We start from the raw sequence: 15,074 nt of genomic DNA on the forward strand, positions 1-15,074 counted from the left end.
CACTTCTCCTTTCACACAAAAGATAATGGAAGAGATGTATTCTTGTCACATTGCTAGTCACTTGGGTTTTTTCAAAACATATGATAGGATTGCCAAGAGCTTTCACTAGAAAGGATTATGGAGGAATGTTAAGGACTTTGTGACCAAATGTTTTCCATGCCAACAGAACAAGGACAACATACTTAGGTCCATTGGCCTCTTGCAGCCCCTTCCTATTCTTGAAGGGAAATGGATACATATCTTCATGGACTTCATCATGGGCCTCCCCATTACAAAGAAAGGATGGAATAGTATATACATGGTAGTTGATTGCCTCACCAAATCTTCCCACTTTATCCCTACTAAGACACAGTACACTACCTCTCGGATGGCCACTCACTTTATGGAGTATGTCTTCAAGTTGCATGGATTACAACAAGTCATAGTGCACGATTGGAATACCAAGTTTATGAGAAACTTTTGGTATGCAATTTTCACATCTATGGGCACCAAGCTTGATCCATCCAATGCATACTACCCCCACACAGATGGCTAGATTGAAAGAGTAAATAAATGGCTTGAGACATACTTATGACACTTTGGCCATGATTTACAACACAATTGGGATATGTGGCTTCACTTGACTGAAGTTGCATATAACAACTCTATCCCCTCTAGCATTGGGGTTTCCCCTTTTGAGGCATTATATGGGTATAAGGTTCCCCTTCCCATAGTCTTATTCAATGATAAGATCAACCCTCAGAGCAAAGTCGAGTTGGATCGCATGTAGCCATTACTTCAACAATGCAAGGTGAATCTTCAAAAGACGCAAGCTCGCATGAAACTCTATGCTGATGAGAAAAGAAGGCATTTAGAATTCCAAGAGGGAAAGATGGTTCTCTTGAAAGTTCCTAAGTCTCGTTACTACACTCTCAAAGAGGGCAGCAATAACAAACTAGCCCACTGTTTCTATGGTCTCTACTATCAGATCCTTAAGAGAGTTCATGATTTGGCCTATCAATCAGAGCTACCCCCTATCACCAAGATTCAAAATGTGTTTCGTGTTAGCCAATTGAAGCTCTTCATTGACAATGTATCAACTATGTGGAAGAACTTCCACCCATAAACAAAGAAGGTATCATTTAGTATATCCATGAGGCAATTATTGGGCAATGTGATAAACACTTAGGATCTCGATCCATCAAGGAGTACCTCATCAAATGGAAATGCCTATCCCTAGAAGAATCTTCCTCGCACCCAGCCACTATTGTCAATGAATTTCCTCGCTTAAGATACCCAAATGGATGAAGACTATGGGCTCAAGTCTAGCAAGTATGTTCCCTTTGGAACACACCCTACCTATAGAGACTATGCACTGTTTTAGAACAATTTTATACTTCCCCAAATTTTAACAATGTGCTTCCTACATGGCATGGGGGATTCACTAGTAGTAATAAGGAGACATCAGCTGCATGTAAGAAATATATGAAAATACCCCTTATCTACCCCCTATTTATGGGACCTTACCTTATAAAATGTACCTTCCTTCCCTTAAATAACCCCCCTCCCTTGCACTCACGTGGTACCATACAGTAAACCCTAGTGGACCCCCTGGGATACGTGGGCTGAAAGTAAATGTGATAAGCTCCATTTTAACATGTGGCACACCCCATTTGAAGCAGCCTATCAAAAGTTGTGGCAATTTTACCTTAGCAGGCTTGTAATGGATAATGTGTTGCCCATAGTCTTTACCCATCCATTTTCATTGTAATGTGGATCAAAGTAGCACTGTGCACCCCACTCCTTAGCCCATCTATTAGTCCCCTCTACTCGTCTTTTTTTAATAGGGTAAAAAATTTTAGGGTGGGGATGGATTGTAACGAGCGGGATACACATTAACTAGGGGTTAGACACCCAGTCACACTGACCGGGGTATATAAGGTGTAAGAGTCCCTATTTTAGGTCATCTAGTCATTATCAAGAATATGTTATTCACCTTCATCTTTAGCTTCCATGGCTTCCTCCTCCTTTCTCCCCTCTAATATGCCTTTCTCTCTCCCCTTCTAGTCTTTCTTTCTTTTCTCCCTTCTCTCTTTTCTCTCTCTTCACCTCATTCTCCTCTCTCATCTCAGCTTCATTCATTATATTACAACTATGTATTTTACTTTTATTTTATTGTGTAAATCCATAGAAGCATATATAGTAGTGCCCTATAATCACATATATAGATGTGCTTAGAGTAGTATAACAAGAACTAAAAGCAAGGTCATATTTCTCCATATTACTTTGTGTACATGGGCTTGAAGTTTTTCATTGATTCAAGACATGGACTTGAATTTTATCTTTGAGTGAAATCTATCTCCAAGTTGCGTACATTGACAACAAAGTAGGGCAAGTACTTCAATTCCTAAATTAGACATTTTTTCCATCTCTTCATATCTTCTTCACCTTCTTGTGTCTTGATTTCCTTGAAGAATATGAATGCTTCCTTTTCTTTCTCTATGTTCTCTTATAGCTTTGGTAGTTTAATTCTCTATTCTATTCTCTTTTCTTGCATAAGTTCATAGACTAGAACATATGCCAATGTAAATGCATAAGCTAGTCTAGGATATGTATATACATTGGGTAGACATAGGCATTGGCAAAAACAACTTCTTTTTTTTGCATGTGTATATGCATGTTTAACTACATGTTAAAATTACAGTCACAACACGTTTAAATTTTTATTTATAGAGCCCTTAACATTTCACAGATAAACCCCATGTAAAGTTACATTTGTCCTTTGTAAAATATATGCAACCCTGGACATAGGTCTCTTGATAGGTTCCTAAGCACGATATTAGACATGTCTATGGACTTGATGCCTTCTTGTAGTGATTTCATAATCAATCAAAGGTGAAAGTGGCAATATCACATGTGGTTCATAGCAAGTGAAGATGTGTTTTAAACTTTCATAATCATTATTACTAGTATAATTGATACTTAGTTTCCTTAAAATGATTAAAATGATATTAAGCAAAGTTCTAGCTAACTCAAGGGGGGTCGTTTTTTAATAGCTCTATCTAATGTAGCAAAGCTACCCAACTTATTAAGTCCAACCAACTATAGATACTAGTTTTTTAGATCGAAATCTCACAATTTCCTTAACATTTTTAACTTAGTCATCTAAGCAACTTATGCAACCATACTATGAGATATAAAAGCAACTTCCTTTTAATTGCCTTGCTACAAAATATTCATTGTAAAGTCTTTAACCACAAAATTAATACTTCAATAAATAATAAACATATTAATCAAATTTTTTCTAACAAAACCATTAGTCCACAAGAGTGGACAAAGTTATCCCATAGAAAGCTCTATTGTTGCTCTCCATTCTATTTTTCCAAGTAGCTCTAAGATTTAAGGCTTTACTGGATATGTTTTTTCTTGACTTCCTATATTTCTACTTAGAATGCTCCCTTAGCATTAGACTAACATGTTATTAAATTCTACAATGTGTTGTTTTTCATATTGAACAAAACTATGTTGTTTTCTCTTGGTTCTCTCATTAGTTTTCGTAATTTAAATTCTCAAGTTTTCTTTTGTTTGAGTAGGTTGGGTTAAACTCTACCACATATGCTCGTTTTAGAGGTGCAAAAGTTCATGAATTACAACATTGATAGTTATAGGACCTAATAGGTTGTTTACCACCCTCACAATAAGTTTCAAGGGATGTTATCTTTTGATGTTAGTTCTCTTGTTTTCCAAGCTAATATTATTTTCTCAAATGCAATAAATAATTACATATAAATTTTAAATAATTCTTAAGCTTATGGCATTTTTCTTATTCCATAACTTGATTAAGTATTTGGAGTACACCATATTCTATCTATTAATATAGTGTATTCTCATAAAAGAGCCATGGTATTATAGAAGTGGGTAATTATCTAAGTTTGTTCCTTTCAACTTCACAATTAAAGAAATCATGTTCAACCATTGCATGAAGTGGCTAACATTATTAAAGCACAATTTGATTTAAATGTATTATATTCTCACAAAAAGTAAGAATGAAATCTTTTCATTTCTAAATTCATGAATCTTTTGGTTATTACACTAACCTAGGGTAAATTAATAGAAAATATTCATGCCAATACATGGAAAACTATGATCCACCAATGTGAATGATAGTTGCGATAAAGATCTATCATCCAAGAGTCGAATAGAAGTTTCAAAGATTTTTAAGTGATATTTTTGCTTAGATCATACTTTTGATAAAGCAAAAATTAATTGTTCTCCATTTTATATGTGAAGATTATAATCAAGTCAAACAAAGCTTTTTCTATCATACATTCAAGGATCACATGATTTCACATTCTTTGCTTTGTTGTAAAGGAAGAGAACTAGCTTCTCAAAGTTGGGACATAATGGGAGAATGAGTTTGGCATGAAAATTTTATCATTGTGTGGTCTTAAGGGGTGTAGTAATCATTTCCCTCTTCATCTATTGATGAGGAATAAATTGCATTCAAAATCCATGAAAGCCAATAGATGTTTTAATCAAAACAATACAAATCATGTTCTATAATGATAATATTAACACAATTTTCTTTTTATAAATTGTGGGTGGTGAATTGCACTTTGGTAAACTCGCACATGAAGCTATGACATTCATTAAAGTCAATGCGAAAAGGACTTACATATCTTTAAATCATGAAATTTGTAATAGGATATTGAAATGTATTATCATGGTTACTCAAACCAAAAAATTTTACACTCATAACCACTTATTTTATTCAACTTATATTATGGCCTTTCTCCTATGGTAGGAAGTTTTTATACTACCATAAATGAAGAAATGCATGAAATTTGTAATAGGATATTGAAATGTATTATCATGGTTACTCAAACCAAAAAAATTTACACTCATAACCACTTATTTTATTCAACTTATATTATGGCCTTTCTCCTATGGTAGGAAGTTTTTATACTACCATAAATGAAGAAATGCATCTTCTATCTTAAATTATTTAATTATCTAGAAAAATATAAGAATATATCAGATTCTCAAATTGATTAAGGATAATTAAAACAAACTATCCTTGAATGGTACACTACAAAAATAGTAGGAAAAACTAGCCAACATGCAATACAGTTCATCAAGGAGGATTGTTTTCTCCTAGTTTTTAAATTCATCACATGAAGGTATTTCCTTATAATCCAATATTTAGAGATTATGGAATATAAAGAGTAGGAAAACTAGCCAACATGTAATAAACTTCATCAACAAGGACTATTATCTCCTAGTTTTTATATGCATCACATAAAGTTATTTCCTTACAATCCAATGTTTAGAGATTATGGAAGGCTAGATAAAGCATGTCATTATCACAAACCATTTGTTATAGATCAAAGGAAGCTAATACCTTTTAATCCAATATTATAGAGATTATGGAAAGCAAGGTAAACCATATCATTATCACAAGCCATTTCCTTATAGTCCTATATTGAGAGATGATAGAAAGATATACAAGGAATATCACTATCACAATATTCATATAAGAAACAAATTGTTTATTACCAAAGCAATCATAGTTAATGTACACATGATTTGCAATTGGTTTGATAGCATGACTGTTGTTGCAAACATTCATGACAACATAATCACATATTACACATTATTCATGTGCATGCCAAATTTAGTAAAGCAAATATATTACTTTCAAAATTGACAAACCAAGAAGTTTGATGAGAAGAAAAGTATACACCAATTCCTTAATGTAAATTATTGAGTACATGATTTCATGCATAAATATTTCCAAATATTATCCCTTGTAAATTATTGAGTAGATGATTTCATGCATAAATATTTCCAAATATTATCCCTTCTTCTCCATTATTTCATGTTTTCTAGAAAGTTGTAAAGAAGAGATACATTCTTTTCATTGTATGTGATAGAACATGGCACCTTTTTGGTAAACAATGGTTACTACATTCTATTCTAACATATCACAGATCATCAACATGAAGCTACAAATCCTATTCTCTCGATAGATTAGAAAACATGGCAATCATAATGCTTATGCTTATTCTCTCTTCTTTCTTTCTTTCCTTTTTGCTTTAGCCATTTAGTAATATTCTTTTAGCTTACATAATGGTGTACATTACCCTTTTCATTTCATGATCAATATGGTGGGGAATATATGCCCCTTGTGGTCCTATAGTAGTGACAAAAGGCACTTTTTTCCTACTAAAATGATATTTTTGATTAGTCTTAACATGACTACATTATGGGTAATGTAATCAACTAATAAGTGTAGTATAAAAGCTTCATAAGAAGAATACGTTCAAGACTTATTAAGTTCCCTTACATAAGTTGGTTGTGAGTGTGCATTTAACAAGTACATTATCGTAGAAGTTTCACATTGGTTTGTAACTTCCAATGTCAAATGTTGTTCGTTGTGTATTCAATGCAATATTGTCAACCAAGCATTTCAAGTTTTCTCTTTCATGTATCATGGGCAGCTCAATCAAACCACTCTACATGAAGAAATCATATTGTAAGTCAATGGCAAATGGGCTTACAAGAAACTTTTGTAACCAAAAACTAACGTTCCACTGAAGGTAATGGAAATGACGAAGTTTTGTTTTGATGATGAGAAGTGAGAAATATAGGGAAATATTTGGTTTGCACCATGAACAAAACAACCATTCTTATAACATAATGAAAGTGCCTTAAATTACAAACATTTGAAGTAGTCTACATCTTTTTCACATAGGCTACACACTTCTTGAGATAGAGGTGGATTCATTGGTGCCACATGATGTGATTTTCTTACAATCAGCCTTCCAACTTTGCTACATTAAAACACTAAACTTCGGTGCCAACATGTAATTGCAGGCATGAGGCTTGAAGGCTCACACTTGAGATATTTTCACCCCCTCCTTGAACAAACTTGGAAGTGGAATGAAACAAGTGAAATGGACACTGAGTCATGAGTTTGCAGGCCTCCTTCATTAGGAGGCAGAAGTATGGAAACCTATTTCTAATGAAAAGATCAAAGGTGCATTTGATGAGACTGGAGAGGACTTATTCCTCCCACCAAATATGCATCAAATATGCTAAAAGGATCTATTCCATTAGGAGCTTTACAATATTCCCATATGCCAAAAGTGGCCAAAAGGAGTTAAAGGCAAGCGCAAGTAGCACATGACTGGGGGGGAATGTGAAGCTATAAAAAGCCCATGTAACCCATTTCACGAAAGTCTATATATTCACAGGGCACGGCAACGAAGGCAAAGAGACCGAGGAGAAAGGAATGGCTGATGTGAGTAGTGATAATCTCTCTCTCTCTCTCTCGCAATGGCTGATGCGGTGTGTGTGTGTGTGTGGGCTCAGCGAGCTTAAGCAGAGAGAATTGTGTGTAGTTAAGTTTTACTCCGGGGCTCATCTGGTTAAGTTTACTTGTGCCCATGAGAGCGCGCGCGCGCACGAGAGAGAGAGAGAGAGAGAGAGCGAGCGCGCCATGCAGGGTTGACACCATCGTTAAGCCAAAAGATATTAACGCTTGCACAATAACGATAATCATGTGTGATTATCCCTTTATAAATCACCTGTAGCTCAAATAAATATTATAAACCTACAGAAGATTATTGTGTTCATTTTTCGTATTAATCTTGTTGGCTCTTTTAGATTCACAATCCTTCATCATCATTGAATTGTGGCAGGTGGTGGAGATGCTGGTCCGAATGGATTGCACCGGCTGTGAGCGCACAGTTCGCAAGGCGCTCTCTAGACTGAAAGGTCCACAAATATAACAACAAGCCCACTCATTTTAGCTATTGGCTAATCATATTACTAATATGATGACTCGACTAGACCTCATTGCCTCATCATATTATGATGTGTCTAGACGACACACATCATAATACTTAACATCTCTCTTGATTGCTTATTACTTGAGTTGATGCCACCACTAATTCCCTTCCCTGCCTTGAACTTATAATAAGTAATGTCACCATAATTTATTTTTCCTAGCTCGCGGATTTACATATTCCTCCTCACTCCTGATTCATGAGACTTGCTTATCCAATTATTGGGTTCATCTTAATTGCATATATATCTTAGTTAATGCTGCCACCATCCTTTTATGTACTTCCCCCCTTAATGCTTACTTAAAGCTTTTTAACTAATACCACCATTCATATTTTAGCTACAATACTAATTGCATTCCTTTGAGTTCTTTCAACATAGTTAAGTGACCCCTGCAATTTAGTTTACTTTGCTAGCTAATTATATCCCCCTTTTTAATACTTAAAGATTTTTGTCAAGAGATCTCATATCACCATTCATTCTTAATTACTTTACTCGTTATTGTTGAAGCTTTCCTCACATGTGCAACCTTCCATCCCACATGTTTTGTCCTAGTAATTTGTTGCTCATGCCATCTAGACCTTATTTTGGACTTTTTTGAAAATGCTACAGGAATCGACTCGGTGCAAGTGGACCTCAATGAAAATAAGGTCACTGTCATGGGCTATGTGGACAGGATGAGAGTCCTCAGGGCCATCAGAAAGACAGGAAAAAGGGCCGAGTTTTGGAACCCCACCCAAAGAGAAGATTACTTCCTTCATTTACCTAATACCTATGGTTACCCTACAAACTCACAAGCATATGCAAGAACATATAACTATGAGAGACATGGATACAATATACCTCCCCAACATTATAATACTCCCTATCTCATGGCCCCTCAAGATGGAGTTGCAACAATATTTAGTGATGAAAATCCAAATGCTTGCTCCATCATGTAATTAAATATATATATATATATATACATAATAGGAAATTTTGTGCAAATCCACAATAGAACTTAGTAGGCCTTTAGAAAAGACCTTACGACTTGTAAGATCTTGTACATGGAAAATCACACTAAGGGTTTGTTGATACCATCCCCTAGGATAAAGAAAAAGGAGATAAATTGAATTATTTTGTTACATTGTAAACGAAAGGACCATTAAGGTAAAAAATAATTCTAATTGTGCTATAATTGCTCTTGCCTTTTGTAATATAGAGGTTTATGGGGCATAGTAATAAATGTCTATATGCATACAAAGATGTGCATGCATGTGCACCTCACACGCACACATGCACACACGCACACACACACACACAGTGTGATATTACAAATGTGCTTGAACTATATTCAAGGACCTATTGGATCAGGAGAAAATTTCTAGCATGAACCTTTTGTTAATGTTTTATTAAAACTTTTTGTTGTTGTTTATGTTCAATCAAGTGGTTCTTAGACAAGCCCTTGTCATAACATCTCAATAGAATGGATTATGGTGGAAGTTCTAGTTGAAAACAAACAAGGAGTATGGGAGAATTATAAACCTCATTGCTCAAATTGTGTGTGTGTGCATTCATGCACATGTGTGCATGTGTGTGTGGGGGGTGCATGCATGCATATGCATTACATGTGCACATGTGTATGTGCATGCATGCACATTGAAATTTTTTAATACAATTCGTAATCTTATTTTTTGGTGAGTTTTCAACTATTTAGGTCTCCACACAAGCAATATTAAGTTTTGTAAAAAAAGGAAACATGTTTGTCTTTGTGTGGATGTGCATTCTATGATTGGATATCCAAGTAGGCGTGTTGAAAAGGTAACCTTTGGACCATAGGTCCACTTTTTAATAGTAGTCCCAATAATCCATGGTTGACTAGATATGTTTACACGCAAATGAATGTTTTTAACTCCCCTTTTCACTTTTAATTTCCTTGTTTTTCTCTTGTTCTTGGGACTCTTCTTTGTCAATGCAATTGTTTTACATTGCCTTTTGTGTTCTCTCTTCAAGCGATGTTTATCTCATGTAAATGGAATCATTCCCACACCTCTTTCTCATCCTTTTGAACACCTCTTTCTCATATAAAATCCTCCCCTTTTATTTTCTTGGGGGATAGAAATGATGGAAGAGAGTTTTCTTATGTGGAAAGTGGTGTTTTCTTGTATAGGTTAATACTACACCTGATAAAGTAAAATATGAAGGATTTAAGACAACTATGGCAATAAGAAAATAGCACTTGAGCTTTGCAATTTACATTGATTGATTCCTCTTGCACTACGTGAATATAGTTAATAGATGTTACCAAGGGTTTCATAGTACAAGATTATTCAAATAGCAAGGACTCATTGGTGGATTCCTATGAGCATTCAAAACATTATGTTATAAATCACCTCTTGAAGGTCCTAAAGTGGAAAATTAAGGAGAGAAAAGATATTTGGTTGAAGTAAAGAGGTGTTGGGTGATAAATCCTTGACCTATGGAGAAACACATTCTCTCACCAATTTCTAATTGTTCGAGCCCCCTTACTTTGAGCTTACTTTCTTGAAGTATGTGACTATTGTCTTGCATCAAAAGAAATTTATTTATTGGATCAAACCCCCCCTTAAACCATGAAGTAAATTGTCATCATCTTACATCAAAACCCATTATTTTCTATTATATATTAGCAAAAAAATATTTAGAGAAAGCTACAACTAATATGAGGTCTCCAAGTTGAAATCCAACAAATGTCACTTTTACAAGGTTTTAAATTCAATTGATTAAATTTATTGAAATATGATTATCATATAACTACAATTCCAAGATTACAAATAACATGATGATTGTGTGAAGCCTACTTATTAGGAGAGCCCTAATTTTGGAACTTTCTACATATAAGAAACTATGGATCTAAATAAAGTGAGTCTTTCATTTGGAGTTTTTGAGACTACTTTTGGAGTTTTAGTGAAGAGTTTATATTTTGGAGCTTTCATAATGTGTACTAGCACACATGAGACTAGTTGAGGATAAAAGTAAATATGTATCAAGGATTGAAGTTGTAATTGTGCTATGCAGTACATGTTTTACATACTTGTGTTAAACAAATATAGTGTCATGCATGTGTGCAATGGTAGCTTATGCAAATATAGTGGGAGAGATTTATTGACCAATTATATCCTTGGAATCATACAAAAGTTTTCATTATTCATAGTATTAAGCCATGCCAATATTACTTGTCATATGAAACTATCACGATGTAGAAACAAATAACACAGAGGATTTTATTATTCATAATAATAAACCATGAAATATCACTTGTCATATAAAATTGTCATGATCTATAGTGAGGAATGTAAACCCAAAAGTCGTCATTATTCTAGTAATAAACAGCTCAAGCATGTGGTGTTTGTTCTATACTATGCCTTCATGATCTCATTAGCATCTAGAATGGCCAATGAAACACAAACCTTAGGCACATTGATGACCCACCAACCACTTCATTACCTCTTTCACCGGGCTTTCACCATGTCCTCGTCAAAGGTGGTTATCATACCGCAGCTATGCACATACCCAAATGTTGCAAGCATGGTAATCTCCAACATTTCTACCTCAACCATATTGGAACCATCTTTCAACTGAATTATTTTGACAAACAATGATTCTATTTGCCTTAGCTATCTAGTGCTTGGCGTGTATAATCCTCATTCTCATAGTTGGCTTTGTTTTGCATAACAAAGACAACTAAAGTTTTTATTCTCGATGTTTTTTTCACTGAGAGCTCCTCTAGGGTTGGACGTCTCATCCTATAAAAAACAAACACCTTGCAAACATTGTATTTAAAAATGTGCAACGAAGAATATTATTTTGCAGGGATGACAGTAGTGTCCTTGTAGATGATCTTAAAAGACAATGATTCACTTTCTACATGAGTCTATGTTCTTCATTTGTCCTAGAACTTTCTTTCACACTAGAAGCAAGGTGCAACCAATCCTAGAGATGTGCTATCAATTGCACTATTCCATATATTCTTTTTCACCATCCAAAAGCATTTTGTTCTTCCCATAAGCTTCTATGCACATCTTCCTCCGAGATTAGTGGATGTTGATTGCCATCATTCCCACCAATGTCTTCCAAGTTAATGGCATCAATTATATCTCTTAGGATTTCAACGCTTATTCTATGGCATTGGCCTTTTGGCATTCTAGCCTTGGACTCCGTAACATGGCTTTTCTTATGAGTGCTAGAAGCATTTGTGCTCATTCTTTTCCTTTGCATCATTTTCATATTTCCATTGAGAACTACCTCTCCATAAAAAAGACTTGCTACAATTGCACCTTGGATTACTCATGCAACACATGCAAGTGAAGGAGTGTCTCATGCAACCACAATATTTAACTAGGCATCCATATTTGGACCATTTCCATTGTATCTCCCTGTCATGAATGTCAATTAACAAGAATATTGAATGTATGAGTTCATTAAGTCTATCACACATGCATTATACAAAGATAATTTTACTATCCCATCCTTTATAGCTAGCCACCTTGCATGAACACTCTCAAACAAGCTAGTATTAGGAATCTAAACATGCTTCCAAAGGTCAAGTGCACTTGCAATTGTCCCAAAATCATACAAGTTGTGGAATAGCAAGAGTAAAGCACACATATTTGTGGTTGGCCTAGTGGTAAATTCTATTCTCTCACCATCCTAACTATTGTTCCAATGCTTTGATATTCTCGTCTGGTAGTTTATGTAAATGCCATCACTACCCTATACGTAATGCATTTTTATTTGTTATATCTTGTGTTTGAGATAGCCTCCATTTTTTGCACAATGCAAGGTGTTGATTATGGAGGCTTGGATGGATTAACTTGTTGGAATGTTTCATTGGACATTTTTTCCAAAATGAAAAAAACGCAAACACTCTCTCCCCTTAAACACATTATGACAATATCGTGACACAACATATCCATTCAGTTAAAACTTATGGGTTATATAAAAATAATATGATATCATCCATGTGTCATGACTAGTGAAAAAAAGATGAGTTGATTATGTCTTGAAGATTATATGGGAGTATTGCTTGAGGAGTTCAGTCATAAATCTATGTATGTATCACGTGAGTTCAACATAAGGGATATTTAAAATACCACTTTTACACATTTTCCACATACAGAAGGGTCCCATATAAAGAGGTTACTTACATGTTGAATAGAAAAGGGTTATGTTTTATTAAGGAAAGTTCACAGATAAGGATATTTATAAATAGGCCTTGAATGCATGTGATATAGAGGATATACATACAATGAACTACTCAGGGAGTATGGGTGACAGTTTGGGATACATCAAAGACTTGCCAAGTGTAAGATCGAGTTTCTATAAGTAACAAATGAGTTGTTATAGTTATGAAGTTAGTGACTATGTGCTTTGCAAGGATTGTAAACGGTTAGGACCAAGAGAGTGAAGAGTAAGTGAGTGCCCAAGATACTGGCCAATGCTCATGGGACAAGTTCAAAGTAGCAAGACATAGTGATCATCCAAAGGGATAGGAAAGGAAAAGTGGGAATTTTACTAGGAGCTAGGCTTGGCCAACTAGGAGGGGTTAGCCTATTTCTGGCACAAATGTGGGGAGGTAGGGAAGGAGAGATGCATGCTTCTTATGCTCAAAAGAAAGCTCCCAAGGAAAGGCACAAAGGGTAGCCACCAAATCTTATTATAAAAGGACTTGAAAGAGGATTTTAGGACTGATCACTAAAGTGCCTTTGTTAACCAGAATAGGACACTACAATAGTAAACAGTATTATTCATCTCTTTTGTCATGATTCATGAAGCTTCGAGCTTGAAGGTACTCCTGAGCACACCCCTATTCATAGCATAGTACTTGAGGCTTCAAGAAAAGGTTTGGGTGGATACTTTGGGGATCAAATTGACTATGAAAATAGGGTATACAACATGATATATAATGCTCTAATAAATAATTTAGCATACTATTTGCATGTGGATGGTATAGAAGACTATTGGTTGTCTACAAGAGACAAAGGCATGATGTACATAAGTAGCTTCTTTTGGATGCACTTGGGCAAAAATAAATGAATTTCTTGAGATGTTATGGGCTAAATTTAACAATAAATAATGATGCAAAACATGTTAGCATGCTGTCCATGTTGTTCAAGGGCTTCAAACTTGCTTTCAAAGGCATTTGTTGATGGAATGTGACTCTCTAACACTAGAGAAGGTTTGAATACCAACAAAAATCAAGTTTAGAATGGATTTTGAGTAGCAAAGAGGTCTTTTTATGCTTCTCTAATAAACTTTCATAATAGGGTTGAAGTGGTATTTACTGGCCATACAAGGTTTTGTCAGGACTTTATGCTTCGTACCACTTGGTACTATGTCTAGATGTTTGATGCTACCATTTACCACATAGTTGTGTGATCAAAACATGAATTTTGTAGCTTATATAAATTAGTGAATTGATCAATGTTAGGGTATCACCTGAGCCATTGACTCAGAGTGCTTGGATAATCGTCCCGTTAAGGGTTTACACTATCACTTGTAGTGCATGCATTGATCTTGAACTGATGTACATGTCATAAATCAAAGGACTTTGTTTTAGCTTCAAAAAGTGTATTTAGATCACAAAATTTTGTAATGAATTCATATTCTTAATATTTTCCATTATTACTCTTTGTAACCTTGTTTACCTAAACTCCTATGGTTAAGTCCTTCTTCTTGTTGAACCCAACATGAAGGCCATTTGAAGATTTACAGACATGGGTGATGAAATGGGTTCTAGTTCTTATGTAGGGTCTAGTGATGACATGAGGCAGGTGTTTTTGCTATTGCATCAATAATAGTAATAACAATGACAATAGTTAGACACAAATAAGCATGAGTGTGCATCCACAAATACTTTGCAAGTAGTTGAGCATGAGATGAAGCAGTTTGATGGGCATAATATATCGGCTTATTTGCAATTGTATCCATCAAAAATGGATTTTTTTGAAGTTCCATATTATGCATGGAGTAGATATTTTGCCTAGCTTGTTGCCATGCAAGCACTTAAAGAGCAGATTTCAGCCTTGTATAGGCAAGATTCAGATTGTGCAGAGTGTAAAAGATCTAAGAGAGGAGTTTTTCTTGGAAGATACTAGTTTGGTTACATGAAGGACATCTATGGACTGGGTAGAGAAGCCCAATAAGGGTGTTGTGGTCACTGCATTGCTGCGAGAATTTGAGAATAGGCATGCACAATTGGATGCCATTAAATAGCAAGCTCTAGAAGG

The 15,074-nt window shown here is 35.0% G+C and overlaps 1 protein-coding gene across 3 annotated transcripts; it reads left to right on the forward strand.

Annotated features, from left to right (window-relative positions):
* The first annotated feature begins 6,307 nt into the window (after positions 1-6,307).
* LOC148021541 (heavy metal-associated isoprenylated plant protein 44-like) lies at positions 6,308-9,010 on the forward strand. Of its 3 annotated transcripts, none has more exons than XM_087696949.1 (4): positions 6,308-6,578; positions 6,856-7,282; positions 7,683-7,758; positions 8,440-9,010. In XM_087696949.1, the coding sequence occupies exons 2-4, from the start codon at positions 7,274-7,276 to the stop codon at positions 8,766-8,768; spliced, it is 414 nt and encodes a 137-aa protein (XP_087553075.1). In that variant the 5' UTR covers positions 6,308-6,578; positions 6,856-7,273; the 3' UTR covers positions 8,769-9,010. The 3 variants fall into 3 exon arrangements, with proteins under 3 accessions (XP_087553075.1, XP_087553076.1, XP_087553074.1); XM_087696950.1 differs by having other exon boundaries at positions 6,308-6,514; XM_087696948.1 differs by having other exon boundaries at positions 6,542-7,282.
* The last annotated feature ends 6,064 nt before the right edge of the window (positions 9,011-15,074 follow it).

The sequence above is a fragment of the Lygodium microphyllum genome, chromosome 17, assembly GCF_053477565.2.
Source record: "Lygodium microphyllum isolate KBCC chromosome 17, Lygodium_microphyllum_v1.1.10, whole genome shotgun sequence".
Taxonomy (NCBI): domain Eukaryota; kingdom Viridiplantae; phylum Streptophyta; class Polypodiopsida; order Schizaeales; family Lygodiaceae; genus Lygodium; species Lygodium microphyllum.

Excerpts from the sequence above, each read along its gene's own strand:
- LOC148021541 (XM_087696949.1), top strand. Across the intron at positions 7,759-8,439 it reads GGCGCTCTCTAGACTGAAAG|GAATCGACTCGGTGCAAGTG; the intron begins GTCCACAAATAT and ends AAAATGCTACAG.